At 38.6% G+C, this 25,871-nt stretch overlaps 1 protein-coding gene across 9 annotated transcripts in view; it reads right to left on the bottom strand.

Annotated features, from left to right (window-relative positions):
- Window positions 1-25,871, bottom strand: part of LOC101742566 (F-actin-monooxygenase Mical) — an 83,494-nt gene that overhangs the window by 30,986 nt on the left and 26,637 nt on the right. For all 9 annotated transcript variants that reach the window (XR_009976588.1, XM_062675826.1, XM_062675877.1 and 6 more), the window contains exons 5-9: window positions 13,747-13,923; window positions 9,491-9,658; window positions 8,646-8,730; window positions 7,813-8,000; window positions 1,060-1,230 (exon numbers count right to left, since the gene is read on the bottom strand). Coding sequence is in view for 8 of the 9 variants with exons in the window: in XM_062675826.1 (XP_062531810.1) it covers window positions 1,060-1,230; window positions 7,813-8,000; window positions 8,646-8,730; window positions 9,491-9,658; window positions 13,747-13,923 (789 nt within the window). In the remaining variant the exon portion in view is untranslated. The remainder of the gene's footprint in view (window positions 1-1,059; window positions 1,231-7,812; window positions 8,001-8,645; window positions 8,731-9,490; window positions 9,659-13,746; window positions 13,924-25,871) is intronic.

Raw genomic sequence — 25,871 nt, 5'->3', positions numbered from 1 at the left:
TATCAGAAAGAACAGGTGTGATTTTTTTCCCTACTTCAGCTGATGATAGCCTTGAGAGACCTATGTCAGCGTAACCGGATGAGTAGGTGAGCTCACGGGGCTCAAATCTGACGTTGTTGCTAACACGAACCCTAGCAAGAGCCGTGCTTCGCAGAATCTACCACCGGATCGGAAAAGCGACCCACTGAGAAGATCCGGCGAAAAACTCAGTGGGCTGTGTCTGTTGGGTTAACTTACTCGTCGAGCCCTTCGTTGCAAGCGACGGGTTCGACGAGAACGATTACCGGTGCTCGGGGTACCTAAAAACACAGTTAGTGGATGGGGAGGATCCGAAACGACGTGTTTTAGGCGACGTCGACTGTTTACCATTCGGTCAAAACACATCATTTCGGATCCTCCCGATCTCCTAACAACGGTGAGGTGACAGCATACATATAAAGGAAAAAAACGATATTAATGCGTTTGAAAAAGAAAAAAAAAGTATTTTCATTGTAGACTACTGCATATATCATCATCATTTAAGCCTATAGCTGTTAACTGCTGAACATAGGTCTCTCCAATCGATCTCCAAAGCGGCCAATCTGTCGCCGCCTGCATCCGACATGACCCAGCGGTTTCCACCAGGTAGGTGGTCACACTGCGCCTGTTAGTACGTGGTCTCCACTCGAAGATCTTTCTGTTCCATTGGCCGTCCGATCTGTGCGTTATGTGGACTCGCCCACTGCCACTTCAGCTTGCCGTACAGCTCCCATACCAAAATGATATTACAAATAAACAAAAACAGATCGACACAAACCTTAGACCTTAGATCTCAATGTGGGTGGCGTATTTACGTTGTAGATGTCTGTGGGCCCCAGTAACCACTTAACACCAGGTGGGTTGTGAACTCGTCCACAAATTTAAGCAATAAATAATTAAAAAAGGATCTTCCATAAATTTTAATATTGCATATAATGATTTCAGTCGTTAAATCTTATAACTTCACTTTGAAGAAGACATTAATCAACCATAGAATTGAGTGCACTTAGGCGGAGAAACTCAGGAGAATAAAGAGCTCACCTTTAGTAGCACTCCTTTATCGAGCAGGCTGTGCTTCTTCGCCGTCATTACGAAGTAGTGCGTGTCGTCCTTGTAGTAAACAATGTTCTCCAAATCGATGCCAGTCTCTTCGTAAAGCTCCTTGAAAAATTTCTGGTTGAATATGAAAGCGACTCCGCTTATTTCTGGTACCTAGAAAGAACCAAATCGATTTTTATTGATAAAATTTAAATCACATTAATATAGATTCTATTACAAAAACTTGTGCATTAAAGATAAACTAGTGGTCCCCCGGTAGTCGAAATTCGACTATAATTAATTGAAATCATAAATTTCAACATTATTATGGTTCTATTGTCAAACATTATTCTACTTCTATAATATACAATCACAGATTTCACCAAAACTTACAGATAAATAATATTAGAGACAAACAATATTACTCTTAGTATATTTATATGTATGTTTTGTGTCAAATACATGGTAGTGTGTGTAATATTTTTTTATTGTTTTAATGTATTTTTATGCAATATTAAAAAAGATTGCATTCTGCACTCCTGTATATTCTCTATAAGTGTGGGAAATTTAATACTCCTCCGTCTGCGCAATTTTCGTAAAAAGGCGTGCAAAGTTTTAGCTTCGCGTATTAATATGTAGATATAGATAGTATACTAAAACCATTATCAAATGTGTCTTGAGGAAGCCGTTGGTACAAACCATATCATATTTGTACCATATTTGTACTAGTAAGGCGTTTTAGTTCGAATGCTGGGGCAGCTGTTGTACTGTAGAACTGAACAGTTAGTTGACACGTATCGAGGTATCCATCTTTTAGCATTAAAAAGCTTTTAAGTCATTGATGCCTAAGGACTCCGGTAGCCACTTAAAAGGTTAACCATGAGCTCGTTCAACCGTCTAGGCAATTGAATAAAGAAACCTAACAGTATTAACAATGTCAATATTATAAATAGCAGATTTCATTATATATAAAATGCTTAATAAATAAATTTCAAATCCTAAAAACGTTAACAAGCATTGAAACCTACATTGATGTTTGTTTTATTACGTGTTTGTTAATCATTTTCTAAGTAACCACCTCTTGATTGAAAACCAATTATACGAGCCATAGACAAATACAATCGATCACAAGTTTACTGACGAGCATACGGCCCACTTGATGGTGAGTGGTCACCGTCGCTCGTGGATGACGGCAATGCCAGGGACGTTACCAAGTCGCTACCTACCTAAGATGTTCTTTATTTCGCTTTTTACGTCCCTTACAGCAATATAATAATAATAATAATAATAATATTTATTCATTCAAGCCTCTTAAAATACAAACACGTACAAAAATACTTAACACTAGTATAATAATATACATGGCTTTTTTATGAGGTATACAATAACAATATTCCCTGACTTTTATGCTAGGAAAACCTGTGTTACAAAAGTCAGTGGTTCAGTGCTAGGTCACCAGGTAAAGAAAGTTAACCAGGAAGAACGATCTGTAAGAATATAGTACGTACGTGTGTGTGTGTGTGTGTGTGTGTGTGAGTGTATGTGTGTTAGTGTGTTTGTGTGTGTATGTGTGTCATACAATAAAGTATAAAAATATTATTATATATTATATTATATATTATTATATAAAATATTAATTTAAAATTAGCTACAATGAATCAACAGTATATCATACTATATATACATCGTTATACATTTTTACAACACGACTTGTTCTGTTTCAAAATAGTCTAAGTTTAAGAGCCAAGACTTCAGATTATTTTTAACGTCATACCTATTTAAGCCATCTATCTGCTGAGATATATTTACTTTATTATAAATTCTGCTACCTGACGAATAAATCTGTCGTCTGGCAAATTCCGTCCTACAAGCAATAGTGTCAAAGGCCGGTTTTCGTCTCCTCGTGGAAAGTGAAGTTTCTTTAGGTATTGATGGGAGGCAGGAGTGCTGTCGCAGAACGGACCTGTGGATAAACAGTTGTCTAACCGTCAGCACTCCTGCGTCACGATACAGTTGTCTAGTAGAGTACCCAAAAGGCTTCCCCAGCATCACCTTAAGCACTGCCCTTTGCGCTCGTTCGATATTAATAAACTTTGTCTTGCAGGCACATCCCCAAATAGGGATGCAATAAGTTATAAGCGACTCGCAAAGGGAAGTGTATACGGTAAACAATATTTGCTTATCTGCCGAGCCTCTTAGCTTTTTAAAAATAAAAATTAAGCTTCGAATGCGCGTCGTCACAAGTTCCAGTTGATCATACCAATTGAAACAGCTGTCCACCAACACCCCCAAGTATCTGATATTATCAGTCCTAGCAATCTCCGAGCAATTACATTCGGAATATCGTCCATTACATACATGGGCCTTGAGAGTAATAGAATCACGCGGGGGTTGGACAGATTTTCTGCTTGCAAATGTTAAAAATTTGGTTTTGTCAATGTTTAGAGTTAATAGGTTGCGGTTCAGCCATGTCATCGTCTGCTTCATTGCAAACTCAGCATTCTCAATTGCCTCTACCCACGTGTTGCCTGAAACTATAAGTGCTGTATCATCAGCATATGCAAAGAGACGACAGTAGGGGTAAGATTGACTACAAAGATCGTTTACATAGAGCAGGAACAAAGTGGGCCCAAGAATACTGCCCTGCGGAACCCCGTACTCAATTTGCTCCGGCTTGCTTATATAAGGACCGATCTTGGTACATTGTGTACGATTTGACAAATAGTCGCTGAAAAGAGACAGAACGTTACCTCTGACTCCCAGAACTTCCAATTTATTGATCAGAAGAGGGACACAGACAGTGTCAAATGCCTTAGACAGATCTAGAAAGATACCAAGACACTTTTGTTTGCGTTCAATTTCCGCAACAGTGTGCTTAACTAGCGAACTTACAGCATCTTCAGTGGAAATGTTCTTTCTAAATCCAAACTGATAATCTGAAATTATTTTATTGGAATCTAAATAGCCACTCAATGCTTTATTCAGAATTTTTTCCAGAACCTTCGATAAAGTTGGCAACACTGAAATCGGTCTATAATTGTTAACACTGTCTCTGTCCCCACTCTTGTATATTGGATGGACAATTGCCTTTTTGAGTGAGTTGGGAAATTTTCCGGATTCAATAGCGAGGTTACAAACGTAGGTAATTACTGGGGCTAACGCAGGACAGGCGAGCTTGAATAACTTAGGGGGTATACCATCCCAGCCAGAAGCACAGTCACCACGAAGGCCACGTATTACGTCAATGACTTCCTGTTCGGATACTCCCGGCAGAACCATTGAATTCAGTTGAGAATATGTCAACTTGGGAACAGTGGTTTCAGTAACTGAAGCATGAATTATTTTACTAGCAAGCTTTTTCCCAATATTTGAAAAGTAGGAGTTAACTGAGTTAATGGAGACCTGGCTATCACTAAAATTATTAAGAAGCTCTAGAGGCGGAATAGTTTCTTTTCCAGTTTGAGTGATACTCTTAATTACCTTCCAGGTCTTTTTTGGGTTATTTTTTACTTTATTAAACTCTGATCTCTCAAACTCTCTCCTCAGCCTTTTAAGTAGATCATTGCAGAAATTGCGGTATCTTTTGTAAGTCTGGACAAGAATGAGGTTATTGGGATTTGCTTTTACGCTTTTGTGCATGTTATCACGATTACGCATGCATCTTACTAAGCCTGTGGTTACCCAGGGTTTTATAGTTCTTAATCTACATGGGATTACAAACGATATTGTGTGTGTTTGAAGCAGCGAGATAAGTTTGTTTAAAAATAGATCCGTAGCCAGGTTAACATCATGAGAGGTGTAGATTTCTGAAAAATCGTACACTTTTAGTTCAGCAATTAGCGTAGGATAATCTATTTTAGTACCAATTTTGTTAACGAGCCGTCTCATAGGTTGGAAGTTTAAGTTAAAAATTATAGAATAATGATCAGTTATAGTGGAGTCTGTGACAAGAGTCGTAGACTCCAGGCTCGACTTAATGAGTACGTGGTCCAGACAACTATCTCCTCTCGTGGGAAACAAATGACCAGGTAGAAGTCCATGAGATGCAGTTGTGTTCAAATACTCGTGCGAATGAGGGTCTTTATTATGGGCCTTGATGTCAATGTTGACGTCACCAATGATGACGATATGTTTAAAAGAAGATAAATTTAAAAGAGCATTATTTAGGCTAAGAATAAAATTGTCTGTGTTTTTATAAGAGGGTGATCTGTACAATCCAATGATAGCAAGTTCATCATCAACTTTACATATTAAACAATTGGCATCGGTGAAAGATGGTTCTAAAATAACATGTTTCAGAGTGTTTCTTACATATATAACTACCCCTTCATTTTGGTTCCTCGCGTTTTTCGATGAATATGAGATAAAGCCGTCCAGTTTTGGTAAGTGTACAGTATTCATCAACCAACACTCCGACAGCACAAGAACATCATGTACAAAGCTAAAGGAGCTCAAGAGCACATAAAAATCGTCAAAATTTTTGTTTATGCTTCTGATATTCATATGTATAATCGTAAGAGACTTTGAGTGCGGGTTCAAGTACCTATCACAATGCTGAGAAGGACATTTATAAGCGTGAGAAATGACTAGCTCTTCGAGTTCATGATTTAAATTATCTAAATCAACCATTTTGATAGTGAAGTAATACGAAATAGACTACTCGCCAGCAAAGAAACACTGAAGTATAGAGCCCGTGAGAATATAGGAAGACCTAGTAGATAAGATACTATAATTTTTATACTTGAAAAAGAACAAGAACTTAAATAAAGTGTCGCATTAGACATACAATTAATATATGTTGTGAGTAGGTTATGTTTGAGCGTGAATGTCTTTTGTATATATACTTTCCTAACGAAATCAAATGGTTCAATATCTGTATTAGGGTACAGCCAAGTTTCAGATAAACAAAGAATGTCTGGATCATTAGTATCCATTGACTCTTGGAACTTGTCCCAGCCAGTATTCATTGAGCGTATATTTAACAGTCCAAGCGAAAATGTTTTGAATCCTTGATGATTAATTTTTTTATGAGTAACCATTATTGATACATATATTTACTAAGACATGCATTAGAGTCCACAATTATTAAACATACTAAGCTAAATTAAACTGCTAAATTGTCTAACACACTTTTATTTAGCACTGGGATGTGACTGCTTTCCTCATTTTTTCTTATATATATCCGTCCGTTCCTAACCCACACAAACCTGTAGTTTAATTCTTTCGCCTTTGCGCGTGCTGCTGCATGGAGTTGTTTATTTTCAGGCGTCAGGTGCTCTGCTATGAATATAGCCGACTTCTTTTCTTCTGCGATACCGAGATGGCCTGTATTGAGTCGGTTACTGGGGTTATTTTTATTATATTGTATTGCTGCTTTATGAAAAGATTCCTTGAAGCGGGGGCTGCTGAACTTCACTAAGATTGCTCTTGGACGCGGATTAGCAGGATTTAGTTTTGCTATTCTGGAGCAATATTGTAGGTCAGTGTCCTGGACAGGGTGGTTTATAACGTTACCAAGTTGTTTAACCGTTGATATCAATGATTCCGTTTTAAATTCCGGTACACAATGTATCTCCACGTTTGCCGCTCTCATTTGTTGATCCAAAGTCCTCAGTTTGGCAGTAATTTCGAGATTATTAGTCTTTAGTTGCTCGTTTTCTTTTTGTAGGTTCTCAACTATTGTTTTCTGAATAGACGCCTCATTTTTCATTTCTTCAAATTGCTCGTTAAAGAAAGTTATGGACGCCTTGAACTCCGCGATAACTTTCTTCATCTCTTGTAGTTGAGTAATGTTTCCTTCGGTTATTTGCCTCATTGAACTTTGGAACTCGGCTCTGAAGATTTTACGGATTTCATCAGCTGAAATGCATGGACAGATTTTCACATTGCTGTTCTTACGAAATGTCACATTGTTCTCTGACTCGGAAAAGTTATCGTCATCTCTTCCTGTTCGCGCAGGTGAATCCGTGTTATCACCCTTTGGTTGTTGCGACTTGCATAGCTGACAAATCCATTTCTTTTTATGGTCTTCCGTCATCGTACTATAGAACCGTGTTTCGGGAACATTTGCGCACAATAAATCGTACAATCTATTACATTTGGAGCATTGTAAGAATCTTCGGTCTTCAATATTTTCTTTACACCCAGAACATTTTTTCTTTGCCGGTGGCGCCATAACGTATTTGTATGTGCTAATATCCTTATGCTTACTTTATTAGTTTTATGGAAAAGAGCAAATTGTGTTACGTCTGTTAGCTAATGTATTGGGGTATGAATGACAACCCTAATTCGAAAACTATTTATCTGAGACTTTTTGACGGGAACGCGAGGAGTGAAGTTGTGTGATTTGTTTTATTTTGTCTATTTACTGTTTCTTCAGGTTTAAATGTGTAATAACGGTGGTTTATTAACTGTTTAATATCTGTGAAAGGGCACAAATGTGGGAAAATGAAACAAAGCCGCTGGACGTAACTTCTCGGAATCCTCCAAAAAGTCCACTGAAAAAATGTCAATAAATGACTACCATTTTACTGAGATTATATTTCATCCTATATCATCTTTTTACATTTAATTTCATCTAGATGATTAATGTCTCAATTTAATCATCTTATCATTTCATCACTCCATATTATCATTTTTCATCAATTAAGAATATAAATTAAAATAAGACATGACTTAAAGGTCTTAGTTACCAGGTCATAAAATACTGTAAAAAAAAAACTATCTATTTCTAAAATTTAACATGATTATACTCACGGAGGCCTCCTGCTCTGTGTGCCTATTTATGAAATTGGCAGTAATGGCCATGGCCAGTTTCCCTCTAAATTCTTTCCTTTTGAATCCTTGCAGCGTGTTCCTTTTGCCGTCGGCACCGAGTAGCACGTCAAACTCGTACTGTGAGACCACGTTGTCGATTGGTGAGACGCGAGCCCTCCAACCTAGTACTAAAAATTACAAAAGTATTTATTTACACTTTTTTTTTTGTTTTTTTTTTATTGCTGTTGGGTGGACGATCTCACAGCCCACCTGGTGTTAAGTGGTTACTGGAGCCTATATACATCTACAACGTAAATGCCGCCACCCACCTTGAGATATAAGTTCTAAGGTACAGTTACAACGGCTGCCCCACCCTTCAAACCGAAACGCATTACTGCTTCACGGCTGAAGCAGGCAGGGTGGTGGTACCTACCCGTACGGACTCACAAGAGGTCCTACCACCAGTAAAAAACCAGTTTATTTCTTATTGTTCATCACATCACCAACTGTTTGCCGGTAACATTACACTACAATAGAAAGTTCAAGGGCCCACAATGATAGCATCCTACCTATTTCCACTGCAAAGTAGTCATGCGCGCCGGCTTCAAGGATGAAACAGCTGTTTTAAAATACAGTTAGGATAGACAGCAATCACTTTGTATTAAACACTATTAACCACTTAACACCTGGCCCACGAACTCGTATACTTATCTAGTGCAAGAAACCTTCTTTAATTAACCAATAACAGGTTATAACTTTTGACATTACAAGTCATTCAGAGACAACAAAGAAAAAAGCTTTACGTTACGTCATGTCGTAAAACGCTTTCTTACTTTCAGAGTTTTCAGAAACCGATGGTTCGAGCAGTTCTTCAAAACCAACGCCTTCGTGTATTTCAACACCGAGCAGTAGCGCTACCTGAAACATTATTGGATAAATTAAGGATCAACATTCACGATGAGCGCTAAGCTATACTAAAAAATCAATATTAACATTATTAAGAAACATTTTTCTTATTCCAGTACCCGTAATGTATGAGTGAAAATTAAATTCAATCATTCATTCAATCACTCACTCGTTCATTCATTTTTTATTATATCTGGAAATTACTGCGGATCATCATTGTTATCCATTCATCCTCATATGCATTTATTCATTGATAATAGCGTCATAAAAAGCTTCCTGGAAATCCCGGCATCAAACCATATTTCAAATTGATCATACATGGCGACCCTGACACACATTGAATTCTATATATACATTAAATTATCCAGACAGAGGACGCAAAAACGACTCAATCACATTAACAATGTGATTACTACGCTAACAGGTTACAAATCGTAGACACACCTCACTATCATATAATTACTTTCAGACCATATGAGTTCATAGTGACATATTAATAGTTTCGTTTTCTTTATTAATAAATAATAAATAAATAACTGGGAACAAAGCACACAGTCATCGGACCCCAAATTAATATTCCCTGTGTCGTGGCTACTTGACACTGACACACTTACTTATACACATTTAAATATATACTCTAATATATATTTATATACCTAGATAAAGAACAAACGAACCCACACACCCTTAGTCTAAGCTTAAGCTTAATGTTGTTCTAAATGAAATAAATGAAAAAATTAAACATATAGTACAGATTATATAACATTATTACCTTCATCAATATGCATTGCAACTGCCGAATGCTAATATGGTCTATAGATCCGGCACAAAATTTGCCGAAAAATTTCTTGGCACCCAGGGCCCGCAGATCATCGATAACGAAAGGCCACAGATGCAGCACGTTGTTCCTAGACATACGGTCACGCTTTTCCACCACCACCTGATAATATTGAAAAATACAAATCAACGTTGTAAAAGCTGCATTTTATGTATTTTTTTTGTTGTTTAAAAGATATCGGTCTCTTTCTTTGTCTCACTTGTATCTTTAAATCGAGATGCTATAATCATCACTCATGGCTTCGGACTCGACACTCGAAAGTCGACTCATAAATCTAAATCGTCGAGATATTTTAAATTTCGTGGCCTCACGCATCGCTCATTATCTGTAGCTTTGACGTATTCCTGTATAAGCTGTAATCGTAATAATGATATCTGACAAATCTCAAACATCACTTGTGCCTTCGACAGCAGCATTACTGCTAGCATTTAATGTTTAAAAATAAAAAAAATAAAAAAAAATCAAACATGACAGTACAAAAAAGGAAAAGGGTTTTGTCGGCGATGCCCCATTCCACATTTAATGTGGATTTCAGCAATGTCAGGGGCCTACACAGCAACCTCGACGCCGTACACCACCATCTTGAGACGGCGCAGCCTGCCCTCCTTTTTCTGACGGAGACGCAGATATCTGCTCCGGATGATACTCCGCACCTTGAATACCCCGGCTACGTATTGGAGCACAACTTCCTGCGTAAAGCCGGGGTGTGTGTATTCGTCCGGGCTGATGTCTGTTGTCGCCGTCTACGAGGCCTCGAACAACGGGACCTGTCCCTCTTGTGGCTGCGCGTAGACCATGGGGGTTGTACCCGAGTCTACGCGTGCCTGTACAGGTCCCAGAGCAGTGATGCAGGTTCAGCTCTGATAGAGCATGTGCAAGAGGGGACTAACCGCGTGCTTGAGCAGTACCCATCTGCGGAGGTGGTGGTTCTTGGAGACTTTAACGCTCACCACCAAGAGTGGCTGGGGTCCAGAACCACTGACCTCCCGGGTCGGGCTGCCTACGATTTCGCCCTGGCCTACGGCCTCTCCCAGCTGGTGACACAGCCCACCCGTGTCCCAGATATTGAAGGGCACGAGCCTTCTCTGTTGGACCTTCTGCTGACCACCGATCCAGCCGGATACAGTGTGGTGGTCGACGCTCCGCTTGGATCGTCTGATCACTGCCTTATCCGTGCTGCCACACCACTCTCTCGTCCTGGTCGTCGAACGACGAACGACGACCAGGTATCGAAGAGTTTGGCAGTATTTGTCAGCAGATTGGGATGGATTGCGTGAATTTTACGCATCCTACCCATGGGGGCGGTTCTGCTTTTCCTCGGCTGATCCTGACGTCTGTGCGGACCGTCTTAAAGACGTGGTGCTCCAGGGGATGGAATTGTTTATTCCCTCCTCTGAAGTGCCCGTTGGGGGTCGCAGCAGACCCTGGTATAACAATGCCAGCAGGGATGCTGCACACCTCAAGCGGTCCGCATACGTGGCATGGGATAATGCCAGGAGACGTCAGGACCCTAACATTTCAGAGGAAAGGCGGAAATATAACGCCGCTTCCAGGTCCTGCAAGAAGGTTATTGCCAAGGCGAAGTCGGAGCACGTTGCTAGAGTTGGCGAGCGACTAAAGAGCTATCCCTCTGGGAGCCGTGCTTTTTGGTCGCTCGCCAAAGCCGCAGAAGGAAACTTTTGCAGGTCTAGTCTCCCACCACTGCGAAAGTCCGATGACAGTCTGGCCCATAGTGCGAAAGAGAAGGCTGACCTTCTGGTCAAACTCTTCGCCTCGAACTCGACCGTGGACGACGGGGGTGCTACACCACCGAACATCCCCCGGTGTGATAGTTCCCTGCCGGAGATCTGCTTTACACAGTGTGCAGTCAGGCGGGAACTCCGACTCCTGGACGTCCATAAGTCGAGTGGGCCAGACGGCATCCCCGCAGTGGTTCTGAAAACGTGCGCCCCTGAGCTGACGCTTGCGCTAACGCGTCTGTATCGCCTCTCTTATTGCGCTAACAGGGTTCCGTCTTCATGGAAGACCGCCCACGTCCACCCTATCCCCAAGAAGGGTGACCGGTCGGACCCATCGAGCTATAGGCCTATCGCGATAACTTCCTTGCTTTCCAAGGTGATGGAGCGAATAATAAATATATAACTCCTGAAGTATCTTGAAGATCGCCAGCTGATCAGTGACCGACAGTACGGTTTCCGTCACGGTCGCTCAGCTGGCGATCTTCTTGTATACCTTACTCACAGGTGGGCTGAAGCCTTGGAGAGCAAGGGCGAGGCTCTTGCTGTGAGCCTTGATATCGCGAAGGCCTTCGACAGGGTCTGGCATAGGGCACTTCTGTCGAAGCTACCATCTTACGGAATCCCCGAGGGTCTCTGCAAGTGGATCGCTAGCTTTTTGGATGGGCGGAGCATCACGGTCGTTGTAGACGGCGATTGCTCTGATACCATGACCATTAACGCTGGCGTTCCACAAGGTTCGGTGCTCTCCCCCACGCTTTTCATCCTGTATATCAATGACATGCTGTCAATTGATGGCATGCATTGCTATGCGGATGACAGCACGGGGGATGCGCGATATATCGGCCATCAGAGTCTCTCTCGGAGCGTGGTGCAGGAGAGACGATCAAAACTTGTGTCTGAAGTAGAGAACTCTCTGGGGCGAGTCTCCAAATGGGGTGAATTGAACTTGATTCAATTCAACCCGTTAAAGACACAAGTTTGCGCGTTCACTGTGAAGAAGGACCCCTTTGTCATGGCGCCGCAATTCCAAGGAGTATCCCTGCAACCTTCCGAGAGTATTGGGATACTTGGGGTCGACATTTCGAGCGATGTCCAGTTTCGGAGTCATCTGAAAGGCAAAGCCAAGTTGGCGTCCAAAATGCTGGGAGTCCTCAACAGAGCGAAGCGGTACTTCACGCCTGGACAAAGGCTTTTGCTTTATAAAGCACAAGTCCGGCCTCGCGTGGAGTACTGCTCCCATCTCTGGGCCGGGGCTCCCAAATACCAGCTTCTTCCATTTGACTCCATACAGAGGAGGGCCGTTCGGATTATCGATAATCCCATTCTCACGGATCGTTTGGAGCCTCTGGGTCTGCGGAGGGACTTCGGTTCCCTCTGCATTTTGTACCGTATGTTCCATGGGGAGTGCTCTGAGGAATTGTTCGAGATGATACCGGCATCTCGTTTTTACCATCGCACCGCCCGCCACCGGAGTAGAGTTCATCCATACTACCTGGAGCCACTGCGGTCATCCACAGTGCGTTTCCAGAGGTCTTTTTTGCCACGTACCATCCGGCTATGGAATGAGCTCCCCTCCACGGTGTTTCCCGAGCGCTATGACATGTCCTTCTTCAAACGAGGCTTGTGGAGAGTATTAAACGGTAGGCAGCGGCTTGGCTCTGCCCCTGGCATTGCTGAAGTCCATGGGCGACGGTAACCACTCACCATCAGGTGGGCCGTATGCTCGTCTGCCTACAAGGGCAATAAAAAAATAAAAAAATTTAATGTTTACATTTTTGGGTGTAACGACACAGGGAAGATCTTCCAGATCTCCCTGAGCGAGCAAAATTGCTCGACGTCGGTCCAAATGTTACTTGTTCGGAACTTGTATGAAAATGTCGTTAGCGAAAATCAGGCATCAGTCAAATCTTGGGTTCAATGATAGCTTTTTTTATTGTTTAGATGGGTGGACGAGCTTACGGTCCAACTAGTGTTAAGCGGTTACCGGAGCCCATGGACACCTACAACGTAAATGCCTCCACGCAAATAAAAATTTTGCCGGTTTGATTTTTGTTACACGATATTATTCCTTCACCGTGGAAGTCAATCGTGAACATTTGTTAAGTATGTGTTTCATTAGAAAAATTGGCACCTGCCTGCGGGATTCGAACACCAGCACAGTCGCATCACTTGATACGAATGTACCGGGATTCTTATCCTTTAGGCCACGACAATTTCAGCTAACCCGCAACACCTTTTTTATACTTGGTTATTTTTGCTCCTCAAATTCTTCCTCTATATATTTTGGACAAACCTCTGTATCCAATAGAGAAAGTCACAGTGCTTCGAATATCTATTCACCACAAAGGCCCACTGCGTTGACTAACTATTATAAAAAATCAATTTTTCTATATCTTTTAAAGTCACGGCAGTTAGACTCGCGCTCTCCGTGTAATGTTCTGAGATACTCACAACTTTAGCACCCAGAAGTTGACATTCTATAGCTGCCCGTAGCCCACAAGGTCCGGCGCCTATGATGAGTACTTTGGTTGTTGTGCACGAGCGCCCTTTACTGTAGACCTTGTGATTGGCCCGGGCATCAAACTTTTTGAACAGTGCCTGAGCTTTCCACGAACTCGCTAGCTTCGCCTGAAATCAAAATTTATATGTAATTAATGAAGCGGTCGAGCTCTGTCTCATTAGCATTTGGTAGGCAGCGGCTTGGCTCTGCCCCCGGTATTGCTGAAGTCCATGGGCGACGGTAACCACTCACCATCAGATGAACCGTATATACGCCTGCTTACAAGGGCAATAAAAAAATCACCAAGATAGGTCGACGAACTCACGGCCCGTATAGTAAGTGGGAACCGAAGCCATAGGTAACATGAGGCATGTCACCACCAGCCTTGCTCGAGACAATAATTCAGTCTCATTGGAATTGAAATAGGTTTTATATCAGGTTCGACCAACATAGGTAAAGTATTATGGTATCAAGAAGTCCAGAGACTAGACGTGTATGTACAAATTTTATTTCTTTGAAGTCTTGCAGATTACAATTATTATTGGCAACACCACTACGAGCATTGTTAATAGCACACGTTGACGGTAACATTTGATCCGATATCCCGTTAACAATCACAAGTGGACTTTTAATTAACGCCATCTAGCAAAGACTTGCTAAAACTATTTTAATCAGATCCTATAATATATGTAATTAATACAATTCTCTTAAATAATGCCATGATTTTAAAAACTAAAACTAGATGGAGCCACTCAAAAAGCAATATTAAGTTATTCGAATTTTATGGTTTGTTAACATAACATTTTTAAGAGTTCTAAGATCGTTTTACATTATAATCTGAAACGTACAAAAGTAAATTGTACTCTATTCTAGTTTCAACGTACTATTCACAATACAATTAACGAAACTAAATTAGCAGATTTCAGTCGATACGAAAGCAGAGCTTGTCATATTTAAGAATTATAAAATTTGACCTATGTGTGAATTTTAATCAATCTTATCTCCATTTACGTACAAATAATAATTACGTAGGTATTTATAGATTGCAGTCTACCTCTACATTTTCATTATTTATTATACTCCATTGGACCTAACAAGTACAATAGCTATTATCCTTTCTTAGTTAATTGTTCGTTCAACATTTTTCGAATGGATCGTTCGATAAGATTGCGAATTTTACTTGAGTATAGTTTTTTGTTTATGACGTTAACGTCTATAACGTTAGATCTATATCTATAACGTAAATGCCGCCACCTACCTTGAGATATAACTTCTAAGGTCTCAGTATAGTTACAACGGCTTTCCCACCCTTCAAACCGAAACGCATTACTGCTTCGCGGCAGAAATAGCCGAGGCGGTGGTACCTACCCGTGCGGATTCACAAGAGACCCTACCACCAGTAATTACGCAAATCATATATATATATATATATAGTATTTAGCTGACGTGGACTAAAATCGTTCTGGTTTCAAGCGAATGGCATGTGCGTAAAACCAACACGATTGAATATTGCACATTTTCGTGTTTACGGACAACATTACGCAGTAACCAACTAAAACCAGCTCGGCTGTAAATTACATGATCCGAATATATAATTTCTAGTTAAACTGGAATGATTCGAAATTTCCTCGTCTTTGAAAGTTTATTTTTTGTAGGCAGAAGAGCATACGGCCCACCTGATGGTGAGTGATTACCGTCGCCCATGGACTTCAGCAATGCCAGGGACAGAGCCAAGCCGCTGTTTACCGGTGCACTTTACTATACACGAGCCGTGACTATAACTAAGCACCCTTCAGATCAAACCATAATAACATTTACGTGTGTTCACTCATGCGTTGGTATCGATCAGAACATGCCTTCATTTTAACCGTACAAGCGTGGCCATAGATCTATAAACGATCATAACAGGTCATTTAAATATCGATGGAGGTTTACTAGTTTAGATAAAAATACTTTGATAATTTAATATCTTGTTCTTTTTACGATATCAGAGGCTTCGAATATTCAACGGTCAAGAACGAGTGGCTAAAAGCTTTATTGAGAAGGGACAGATTTTTTTAAGCAAATGTGGAAGGGATTATGTCTGTTAGATAATTTATTTTACTCTATCATTTCACTCTGTTTTTTTCATCTCCAATTTTCAGTTATTCTTTTAGTACATAGACAGTATATCTACATCTAGTATATAGTATATCTTTAAGAACGCCGATACATTATACCGATAGATATCTTTCCTTTATTTCTCTCAAGGTAAGTAATGAACAGTAGGGCATGTATCAGTACTGCACTATAAGTTCCCAACATGCAATCTCCATGTAGAAAATATGTGTGATTTTGACCTAGAGTGGTATTTCGAGTACATTCTCGTTTGCTGCTCCCCTAATTTATCAAGCCTGAGAATAAAGCGCAGATATTGCCTTTTATAATATTGGTTGGTGTGACATTGCCATGTCAAATGGTAAAGATTTATTACAGGTCAAACAGCATCTGTTTGATTTGAACAGGGCTAATTTTTTAATTTGCATAGCATGATAGTAATTCAGAGTACAGTATTTTAAAGTTATGAGGCACCGAAAATAGAAAACCGGAAAGTAATTACACTGATACGCTAACAATTACCACTTGATGATCGTATTTAATATGTTTTAATTGAAGGATAGATACAGTGACTCAGTGATTGTTCTTCAAAATTTAAACACAAGCATAAAAATAAGCTCAGCATTCAGGAAAGAGAAATGGTACATATTACAAAAGTGCACAACAACATAGCGGATAGTGAAATCTGATTGGTCAAGGACCACTATATTGAGATAGACGCAAAGCAATCACGTATGCCATTTGTGAAGGTAGGATAACATTTTCATAAGCACCTCTTATCTTTAAAGTCGGTGGTCGTTGGTGGACCGACGACCTAGTCAAAGTGGCTGGTAGGGACTGGATGCGAAAGGCAAGAGACCGAAAATAATGGGATGCATCTGAAGAGACCTAGACTCAGCATTGGGTGGAGACGGATTGAAGAAAACATGTTTGAAGTTGAAGTCGTGGCTACAGTATTTATTACCTAGGCGGATAGACTACTATTTCCCGGATATTAATAATACGTGTTTTCTTTATTTTAATATCTTAAAACCAGCCGTCTAGCAAGAGACCTCAAGACATGCAAGTCGAATGTCATTCGTTAACAATGTAAATGTTTATGAAAACGAGAAAATGTTACTTAATTATCTTGTATCTATTATGGGAGGTTGCAGAACATTGGTGATACGAACACTAAGCTAATCTTTATCCAGGTTAGCAATGATTTTTTAATAATTTATCTCGCAAAGCAATACTGTTTTCCCGTTCGACAAGTAGCATACACATCATTCTAATGTTATCAAAACCACACAATCTGGTCTCGAGGTTGGTTGGACTGACATAAATTTTCTTTTTCATATTTTAATACGCACTACGCACTTTTAATAACGCAGGCAACAATAAAAATAGTACAACAAAAAAAAATCGCATAAGCACATTGAGCGGTGCGTGATAGGTTCATAATTAACAATCGCAAAGAATGTCGCTTTAGCGGGAGGACTACATTGCAAAAGAAATGAATTATAAAACAAACAAAAAAACTCATTCGCTAACTTTAGAACAAAAAAATCAATCACTGAGTCACGTTTTATCAACACCCCTCAAGATAACGGGGATATCGCACAATTGCTAATTACGATAAGCCAGCAATTACGAACATCCTATATCAATAATTTGAAATATGCACTCGAAAACCGCGCAACCTGTATTATATTACCATTTTTCAGAAACTACAACAATGTAGGTATATCTAATATATAAAATTCTCGTGTCACAATGTTCGTTCCCATACTCCTCCGAAACCGCTTGACCGATTCTCATGAATTTTTTTATGCATATTCAGTAAGCCTGAGAATCGGCTACTATCTATTTTTCATACCCCTAAGTGATTAGGGTTGTCCACCCCTAACATATTTTTTTTTATTTGGACATTTTTTTTTGTTATAATGAGGTATTATGTGATTGAATGAGATTTTGTTATTTTTATTATATATTCCCTCATCGTTCACAGCGCTACATACCTCTTTCACTCATTTACCACATCCTTACACACTTACAATAAGTTAGTTTTTTTTTCTACACTAGAAATTCCCTAGAAATCTTATTTATGGCAAAACAATGTTTGCCGGGTCAGCTAGTACTCTTTATATTACAAACGATACCTATTGAAGAGATAAAACATGAATAATTATATTCTGATATTTTACTTTTGGAGTGATATCTTATTATACTTTGTGTGCGGATTATAGGAAAAGCGCTTTTGATAATTTAACAAAAATCAAAACATAAAAAGGCGAAATCTCTTTAATGTCATAGTTTATGGAATTTTTATGTAATGTACAATGTAATTCAATTTATAGCATTGTATTAATTTCTAAAAAGCGGATTTCGTTATAGAGCTTGCGAGGTTGATGTGAACAGTAACGTCATTAAATACTCCATGTACCTAATGCTAAATTAAAATGCTTATATGTTTTTTATTTTCCTAACCCAGACAAGAAATAAAAAAAATATCAGTCAACAGGCCGGCGCCCTAATTTCCTTTGTATTTGCTTATGAAAATATGTGTTATTTCTAGAAAAACTTACTTAGAAAAAAAATCCTTAAATATGTATTATTTTAGAAACAACTGTTCATTATTTAAGATATAAAGAGTAGTTTTAGACATAATTAACAAAAACAAAATTTTTTTCTTTTTCTTTTTTTAAATTTCGTTTCGATATCTTTAAAATATTTGTAACGCAGTGTATTCAGTGATGCCGTAAGCCCTTAATCTGGATAGATCACTGTTACAATTAACAATAGCAAGCTGCCTACCTACACAACAGTAGTAGTTCTGCGTCTGACACGCGTTCTCTTAGCAACTGGTTTATGATTTACAGGAATGTTATCGTTTTGCAACTTCGATAATTGCAGATTCAGGTGCGCGTCGGAGTGAATGTAAACCGAGAGACGTTAGAACGATCAGGTTATGTATCCGGTAATATTAGGATGTCGGTAACGTAATGGGTGAACATGACGCGGATACTACTATTACTAGTAATAATAGCTCTAGCAAGCCACGGGCGCATATCAGTGGGCACATTCAAGAGGGATAGACTAACATTGCTTTTGTTTTCAACGCGGCTTTCTTTATGCCAAAATTTAGCAGCTAAACGGACACTGTAGGATATCACCCACATGTATTATAAGAACATATAAACTGTATCAAAATGAAAGTTGAATAAATGGAGAAAAAAAACTACATCTGTTTTCAACTAAATTACTCGCTAAGTCGAATTCAGTGAATGCCGATGTCTACCTTCAGATATAAGATTAAAGGTTTTAATCGTATTGTGACATAAAACCTACTCTTCAAGCCGATAAGCACTATGCTCGACATGAAAAAATCCTCCTCAACGCACAAGAAAATTACGAGACTATGAGTTGTATTAGTAGGTACGACACTACAGCGGTAAGCCTGATACTATATCATTCGTTTTTTTCAAAGGTCACTAAACAAAAGGTACATACAGGTGAGAAATTATTACTTTTGATATGCAATACATATTTTACTGCTGTGTTACAGATCTCAATTGATACCGGTTTGTCGTATTCTGCGTTTTGCAGTCGTTCACCATTTAATACAATCTATTGTTGTTGTTGTTGTAGTCCTAGGGTACCCCGCTGGTACATAGGGCTCTCACAAGTTGTCTCCACTTTCCCTGTCTTGCGCTTGCTTTCCTTAATTAATAGATGAATATAATCTATTAATTAACACTAATTATTTAGTTTAAACTACACGTTATTCTATGATAAATAAACATTATCAAAGTTCAAAAATATACTATTGTATTAATATTTGTCTGACATATAATACAAAGTTAGCAAATAAATATATATTTGAAGTGCCGTCTATGATATCAAACAATGATTAATTAACAAACAGTAAACAGTTTCCAATGGAATAAGGAAAATAGGACCCGAGTCGCAGTTTACTGACCAAATAACGATCCATTGTAACGTTTACATTGGCTTTATTATAGATACCCACAAAAAAAAGTAAGATTTCAAGTTTACTAACTAATCTAGCTCTAAGGCCTCGAGGAGTGAGCAGTGATAGCGTGAGTTGAGGAAAATGCAATAAATTATGATTTTAATTGGATTTATGCTAAATATGCATTGCGCTTCCACATGCAGTTTTGAATAAGAACTCCTATTATATCGGACGCATTAGGTGAAAATGGTTTTATTCTTCTATTAATATATGTATGTGTATAAATCTATATAGTCTACGCAGCAACATAAAATACATATGTGCCATTTTTTTTTATAATTACGAACGTTGTATTAAACAAAGTTGCACAAAATCTATTAGAGTATTGTGAATGTCGAATATATTAAGTATTGTGCAAATAAAAAAATTTTTTTTATTCAACGTTAATAAAAGTACACACTTGTTGAACGTCAAAAAGAACTACCGCCAATTCACAAAAACTAGCCTCCGTCCTGAGAAGAACTGGCAAGAAACTCAGCGGGCATATCTTTTTTTTTTAGATTTTTTTTACATTATTGTTAATAGGAAAGTAGACAAGCATAAGTTTCATCTGATGGTGACTGGTCACCATCGCTCATACTGTATGATACTCAGAAAAACAAACACAGAGAAAAAAGGATAATATCGGAACGATCGTATCTTTGTGACCATCTTGAATGTGCACAAAAGCTTATTTTGAAGCCGTCGTGGCTTAAAGGATAAGACGTCCAGTGCATTCGTATGCAATGGTTTTCGAATCCTGCAGACGAGTACCAATTTTTTTAATGAAATACGTACTTAACAAATGTTCATGATTGACTTCCACGATGAAGGAATAACATCGTGTAATAAAAATCAAACCCGCAAAATGATAATTTTCGTAATTACTGGTTGTAGGACCTCTTGTGAGTCCGGACGGGTAGATACCACCACCCTGTCTATTTCTGCCGTGAAGCAGTAATGCGTTTCGGTTTGAGGGTTGGGGCAGCCGTTGTAACTATACTGAGACCTTAGAACGTATATCTCAAGGTGGGTGGCGCATTTACGTTGTAGATGTCTATGGGCTCCAGTAACCACTTAACACCAGGTGGCCTGTGAGCTCGTCCATCCATCTAAGCAATAAAAATTTTTTTAATTTTTATTTAAGTTCTTAAGTAGATGTAGTAAAATCGCAGACATTAATTCAAACGAATGATCAAAAGAAGGAAAAAAAAACGAAAATGAATCGTTACTTAATTAACACGATGCATACAGATCGCGTATTCCCGTTCACGAGCCAATTTGCATCTTTTCTTAATTAACTATTAGATTTAGAAACTCGCGTTCGAGTGAAATCACAAAGGGCATTGACTTTTAAACTTATGCTAAGCGAACACGCACTATTCATAAAAAAAAACAATCATTACTAAGCTAAACGTTATTAACACGAAATTAATTTTACGATTCCGATGACTTTTCGGAGACCCCGCAAAGCGCGAAACATAATTTGAACTACGCATCGACACAAATAAAAAAAACTTCAAAATCAAAAACTTTCATATCGAAATCACCATTTCGGATAAGAATACGCTTTTATAGAAAATCCAACAAAAAATAGTGTAAGAAAAAATTATTTTATTGTAAAAAAAAGCGTGGGGTGCATGGTATCAGTAGTTATAAATATTTTATGAACAGATATGAGTAGAAGGGTTATTTTGAAAATATCCTGAAAAGCACCCCACGCTTTTTTACAATAAAATCATTTTTTCTTACACTATTTTTAATTTTTCTATTTTTTTAGTTGGATTTTCTATAAAAGCGTCTTTTTTAAACTATTATTTATTTTTCATTTTTTAGTTGAATTTCAATGACTTCAAAATAAATTTTTTAAATTTTTTTAGAATATTAGTTAGTCATCGGTCCTTAATAAGTAAACCAAATTTCGAGTTAATCCAACGTTTTGAAGGAGGTCAAAATCATGTTCAAAGTTTCTGTTACAAACATACATACACGTCTGAAGCTAATAAAAGCGTATTAATAAAAGAGCGGCGCCTGTGCGAAATTACATTACTTTAATTAAAACATCGCGTTGAAAAAAAGAACGTCGGACATATTTTGAAAACAAAATATGCACGTTCTACAATTAATTAGTGAAATGCACGCTTAAAAGTGAGATCGTTGCTTTAATATTCGGTTTCTTTTAACTCGTGAGCACTCCGAGTACGGGACGGTCAAAGCGAACGTTATTAACTTGGCTGTGACTAGATAACGCTAATTAGACCGCGACGCAAGCAAACCGTGACGCCTTTACTTAAGAGATAACACGAGGATTAAAAGGAGACCTTGCTCGTTCGATTCCTGTTTATCAAATATGTCATACTAAATCCGGACTAAAGCGATTCCACAAACATAAGCGAAGTAATACAAGAAACATAAACAATATCTAAGATCCAGCGTGCTTACGTAATTTGGAAACAAATTTTAACAAGATTACTATTATACTACATTTCATTCTTTTGGTATTGCGATTGTTTAGACGAACGTTGTGTGATTACTGGATTTGTACAAAATTCGACTTTTGCAAATTAACTGGCAACGTAAATAAAAAACTTGATATTTCAAATAATTTAAACTAAATTTAGGATTTAATTTTGCGTTTTTTTATTATTATTATTATTATATGACTTCCAACGTTTTGAATAGTCTAACAGTTTCGGTGGTCACGGTCAACTGATATTTTAAAATTCACTGCCATACAATTGAGTTCAATTAGACTATAATTTAATGGATATTCGTATACGACTACGTGAGCTTTTTTTTATTGCATTGATGGGTGAACGAGCTGACAGCCCACCCGATGCTAAGTGGTTACCGGAGCCCATAGAGATCTATAACGTAAATGCCGCCACCCACCTTGAGATATGTGTTCTAAGGTCTCAGTATAAGTTACACCCCAAACCGAAACGCATTACTGCTTCACGGCAGAAATAGGCAGCATGGTGGTACCTACCCGTGCGGACTCACAAGAGGTCCTACCACCAGTAGCTTCAAGCTTCTGCATCATCAGTCCGTTGTAATAATGTCATCAACTTATTTTGTACTCTAGCCCTTCATTGAGTCTTCGCCGTATGAACACTTGCGAGCCGCTAAGATATCACAAGCATTTTGGATAGAAATATGCGATAGCAGTAATTACAATGCAATGCGGATTTTGACCTGGTGTTTGTAGATGGTTGACGGTGTGGCACTAACACCATGACCGTGAACAAATAACCTAGTTTTCCGTACGAAATAACGTAGATTCCTATTCTAAGGCAGAATCATTTTATTCGTTCTCAACACGCATCCGAATCTTATATTATACCTTTAAACGAGCAATATATATAATATATATATATATATAATCTGAATCTTGGAAACGGCTCCAACGATTTTCATAAAATTTAGTATACAGCGGATTTCGGGGGCGATAAATCGATCTAGCTACGATTTATTTTCAGAAAATGTTGTTTTATTCGTGTTTTCAATAATCAACTTTATGACTCTTCCCGCCATCTATTGGCGAATAATAATACTATTTTTCTTAATTGAGGGCAACTAACCGCTTTAAAGACAAAACAAGATGGCGACATAAAAAAAAAAAAAAAAACGATCAAAGCTCGGTCATCATCTAGTAAAGATTTAAAAAAAATCTCATTCCGAACCTAAAATTAGTGAATCGAAAAACGAAAACGGCATTTCTTCGGCCATACTATTTATTGTTTTTAAATCTTACTCTTTATGAACGTGTTGACGCAGATACGATCTGTTCTAAAAAAAAAAATATCTTTCGATTTTATTTTCAATTGGATGTAGTTTGATCGTGTGTTTATGTGCTTGTGTTCGCGTTCAGCCTTGTGCGTTTTGTGAGAACAATAAATACGTGAATTTAAATTGAATTTATTTCAATAAGCTTTCGACATTTGACTAGATATACACGAGGTTCATAAGCATTTTTAATGGTATTGCAGATGCCTGAGAGAGGACACTGTCTGTTGATTACCGAAGATACAATTAAAAGTTAAAAAATTTAATGCCTTCGCTCACCCAAAACATTACTGGTAGGACCTCTTGTGAGTCCGCGCGGGTAAGTACCACCGCCCTGCCTATTTTTGCCGTGAAGCAGTAATGCGTTTCGGTCTGAAGGCTTGGGCAGCCGTTGTAACTATACTGAGATCTTAGAACTTATATCTCAAGGTGGGTGGCGCATTTACGTTGTAGATGTCTATGGGCTCCAGTAACCACTTAACACAAGGTGGGTTGTGGTGAGCTCGTCCATCCATCTAAGCAACAAAAAAAAAACAAAAAAACTTTACCTTATAAGTATTTTTATCAGTATAGCTTTACACCACGTTTTTAACAATGTCAATAAATTGTTAATATACTGGAAAATTTCTATATATAGAGCATGTTACGTTAATATTATGATTAAAAATCATAATAGTCCAGAACTGAATTTACGACTACTTACATTAGCTATTTTCAGGACACCATTTATAAAGCAGCGTCTAAGACTGAATCTTTTCAAATGAATTTATTTATGAAACCATTTTTAATTAATCAAAGACCGGCCTCTTCGCGCTCAACGCAATTAGACCTCTCACATCAAATATCATAAATTCCAGTAGTTGCAAGTATTTTTTGGCTTAATGCCATTAAGAAATATGCGGATGCCACGTACAATACTGTGAGCGTTGATGACGCATTCAAATCTCTAGTTCGGTACTACCAACGAGTGGAATCTTAGTGTTCCAGTCTTGGTGTATATAGGTCAGAATCGACCGACTGCAGTCCGCGACTAATTGGAGACGGTCGCAGACATATACCATAAGTCTGGTAATCGTATTTTTGTACATTAAATTGACACTTAAATCAAACTAATTAAATTATACTTTCTATTGGCATTGTAGAACAAGTGAGACTTATTTTAACTTTTTATGAAGACGTCGTGGCCTAAAAGATAAGACGTCCGGTGCATTCGTATCGAGCGATGCACTGGTGTTCGAATCTCGCTGGCGGGTACCAATTTTTCTAATGAAATACGTACTCAACATATGTTCACGATTGACTTCCACGGTGAAGGAATAACATCGTGCAATAAAAATCAAACCCGCAAAAATTATAATTTGCGTAATTACTGGTGGTAGGACCTCTTATGAGTCCGCACGGGTAGGTACCACCGCCCCGCCTATTTCTGCCGTGAAGCAGTAATGCGTTTCGGTTTGAAGGGTGGGGCAGCCGTTGTGACTATACTGAGACCTTAGAACTATATCTCAAGGTGTGTGGCGCATTTACGTTGTAGATGTCTATGGGCTCCAGTAACCACTTAACACCAGGTGGGCTGTGAGCTCGTCCACACATCTAAGCAATAAAAAAATAAAAAAAATAAAAACTTGTCGTTACACCGATCGTCTGCATATACTTAGCTGTCGAACAGATTGTAGCAAAATAACAAATAATGTTACCTACCCTCTTTTACTATACCTAACAAAGTTCCACAAAAATAATAATTATGAATCATTTCATTAAATTTCTATTTTCGTATTACATTATTCATAATTTTATGAAGGTAACTTGAAATGAGTCCGCAAGTGCTCATAGCTGGCATCATTATTTTTCATAACTATGCTGATAGCCTTGAGAGACTATTTCAGCTTCACCCTAGCGTGTAGGTGAGCTCACGGGGCTCAAACCGGAAGTGTTGCTAACACTGACCCTAGCAAGAGCAGTGCTTCGCAGAATCTACCACCGGATCGGAAACACGACCCACTGAGAAGATCTGGCGAGAAACTCAGTGGGCTGTGGGTTGGCACCATGTTACCATTGCATACACTGAATCATCATCATCGTTAAGTGGCCACGGTTGTGTTTTTACTGCCTGCTTCACTATACAGTAAGCTATTAATAAATTAATAGCATGCGAGACCGCAAGTTTTAAGTTCAAACACGTGCTTATTCTCGCTTCAC

Source organism: Bombyx mori, chromosome 1 (genome assembly GCF_030269925.1).
Source record: "Bombyx mori chromosome 1, ASM3026992v2".
In the NCBI taxonomy this organism is placed as follows: Eukaryota; Metazoa; Arthropoda; class Insecta; order Lepidoptera; family Bombycidae; genus Bombyx; species Bombyx mori.
The sequence above is the reverse complement of the archived record's forward strand: the minus strand, read 5'-3'. Positions and strand labels throughout refer to the sequence as shown.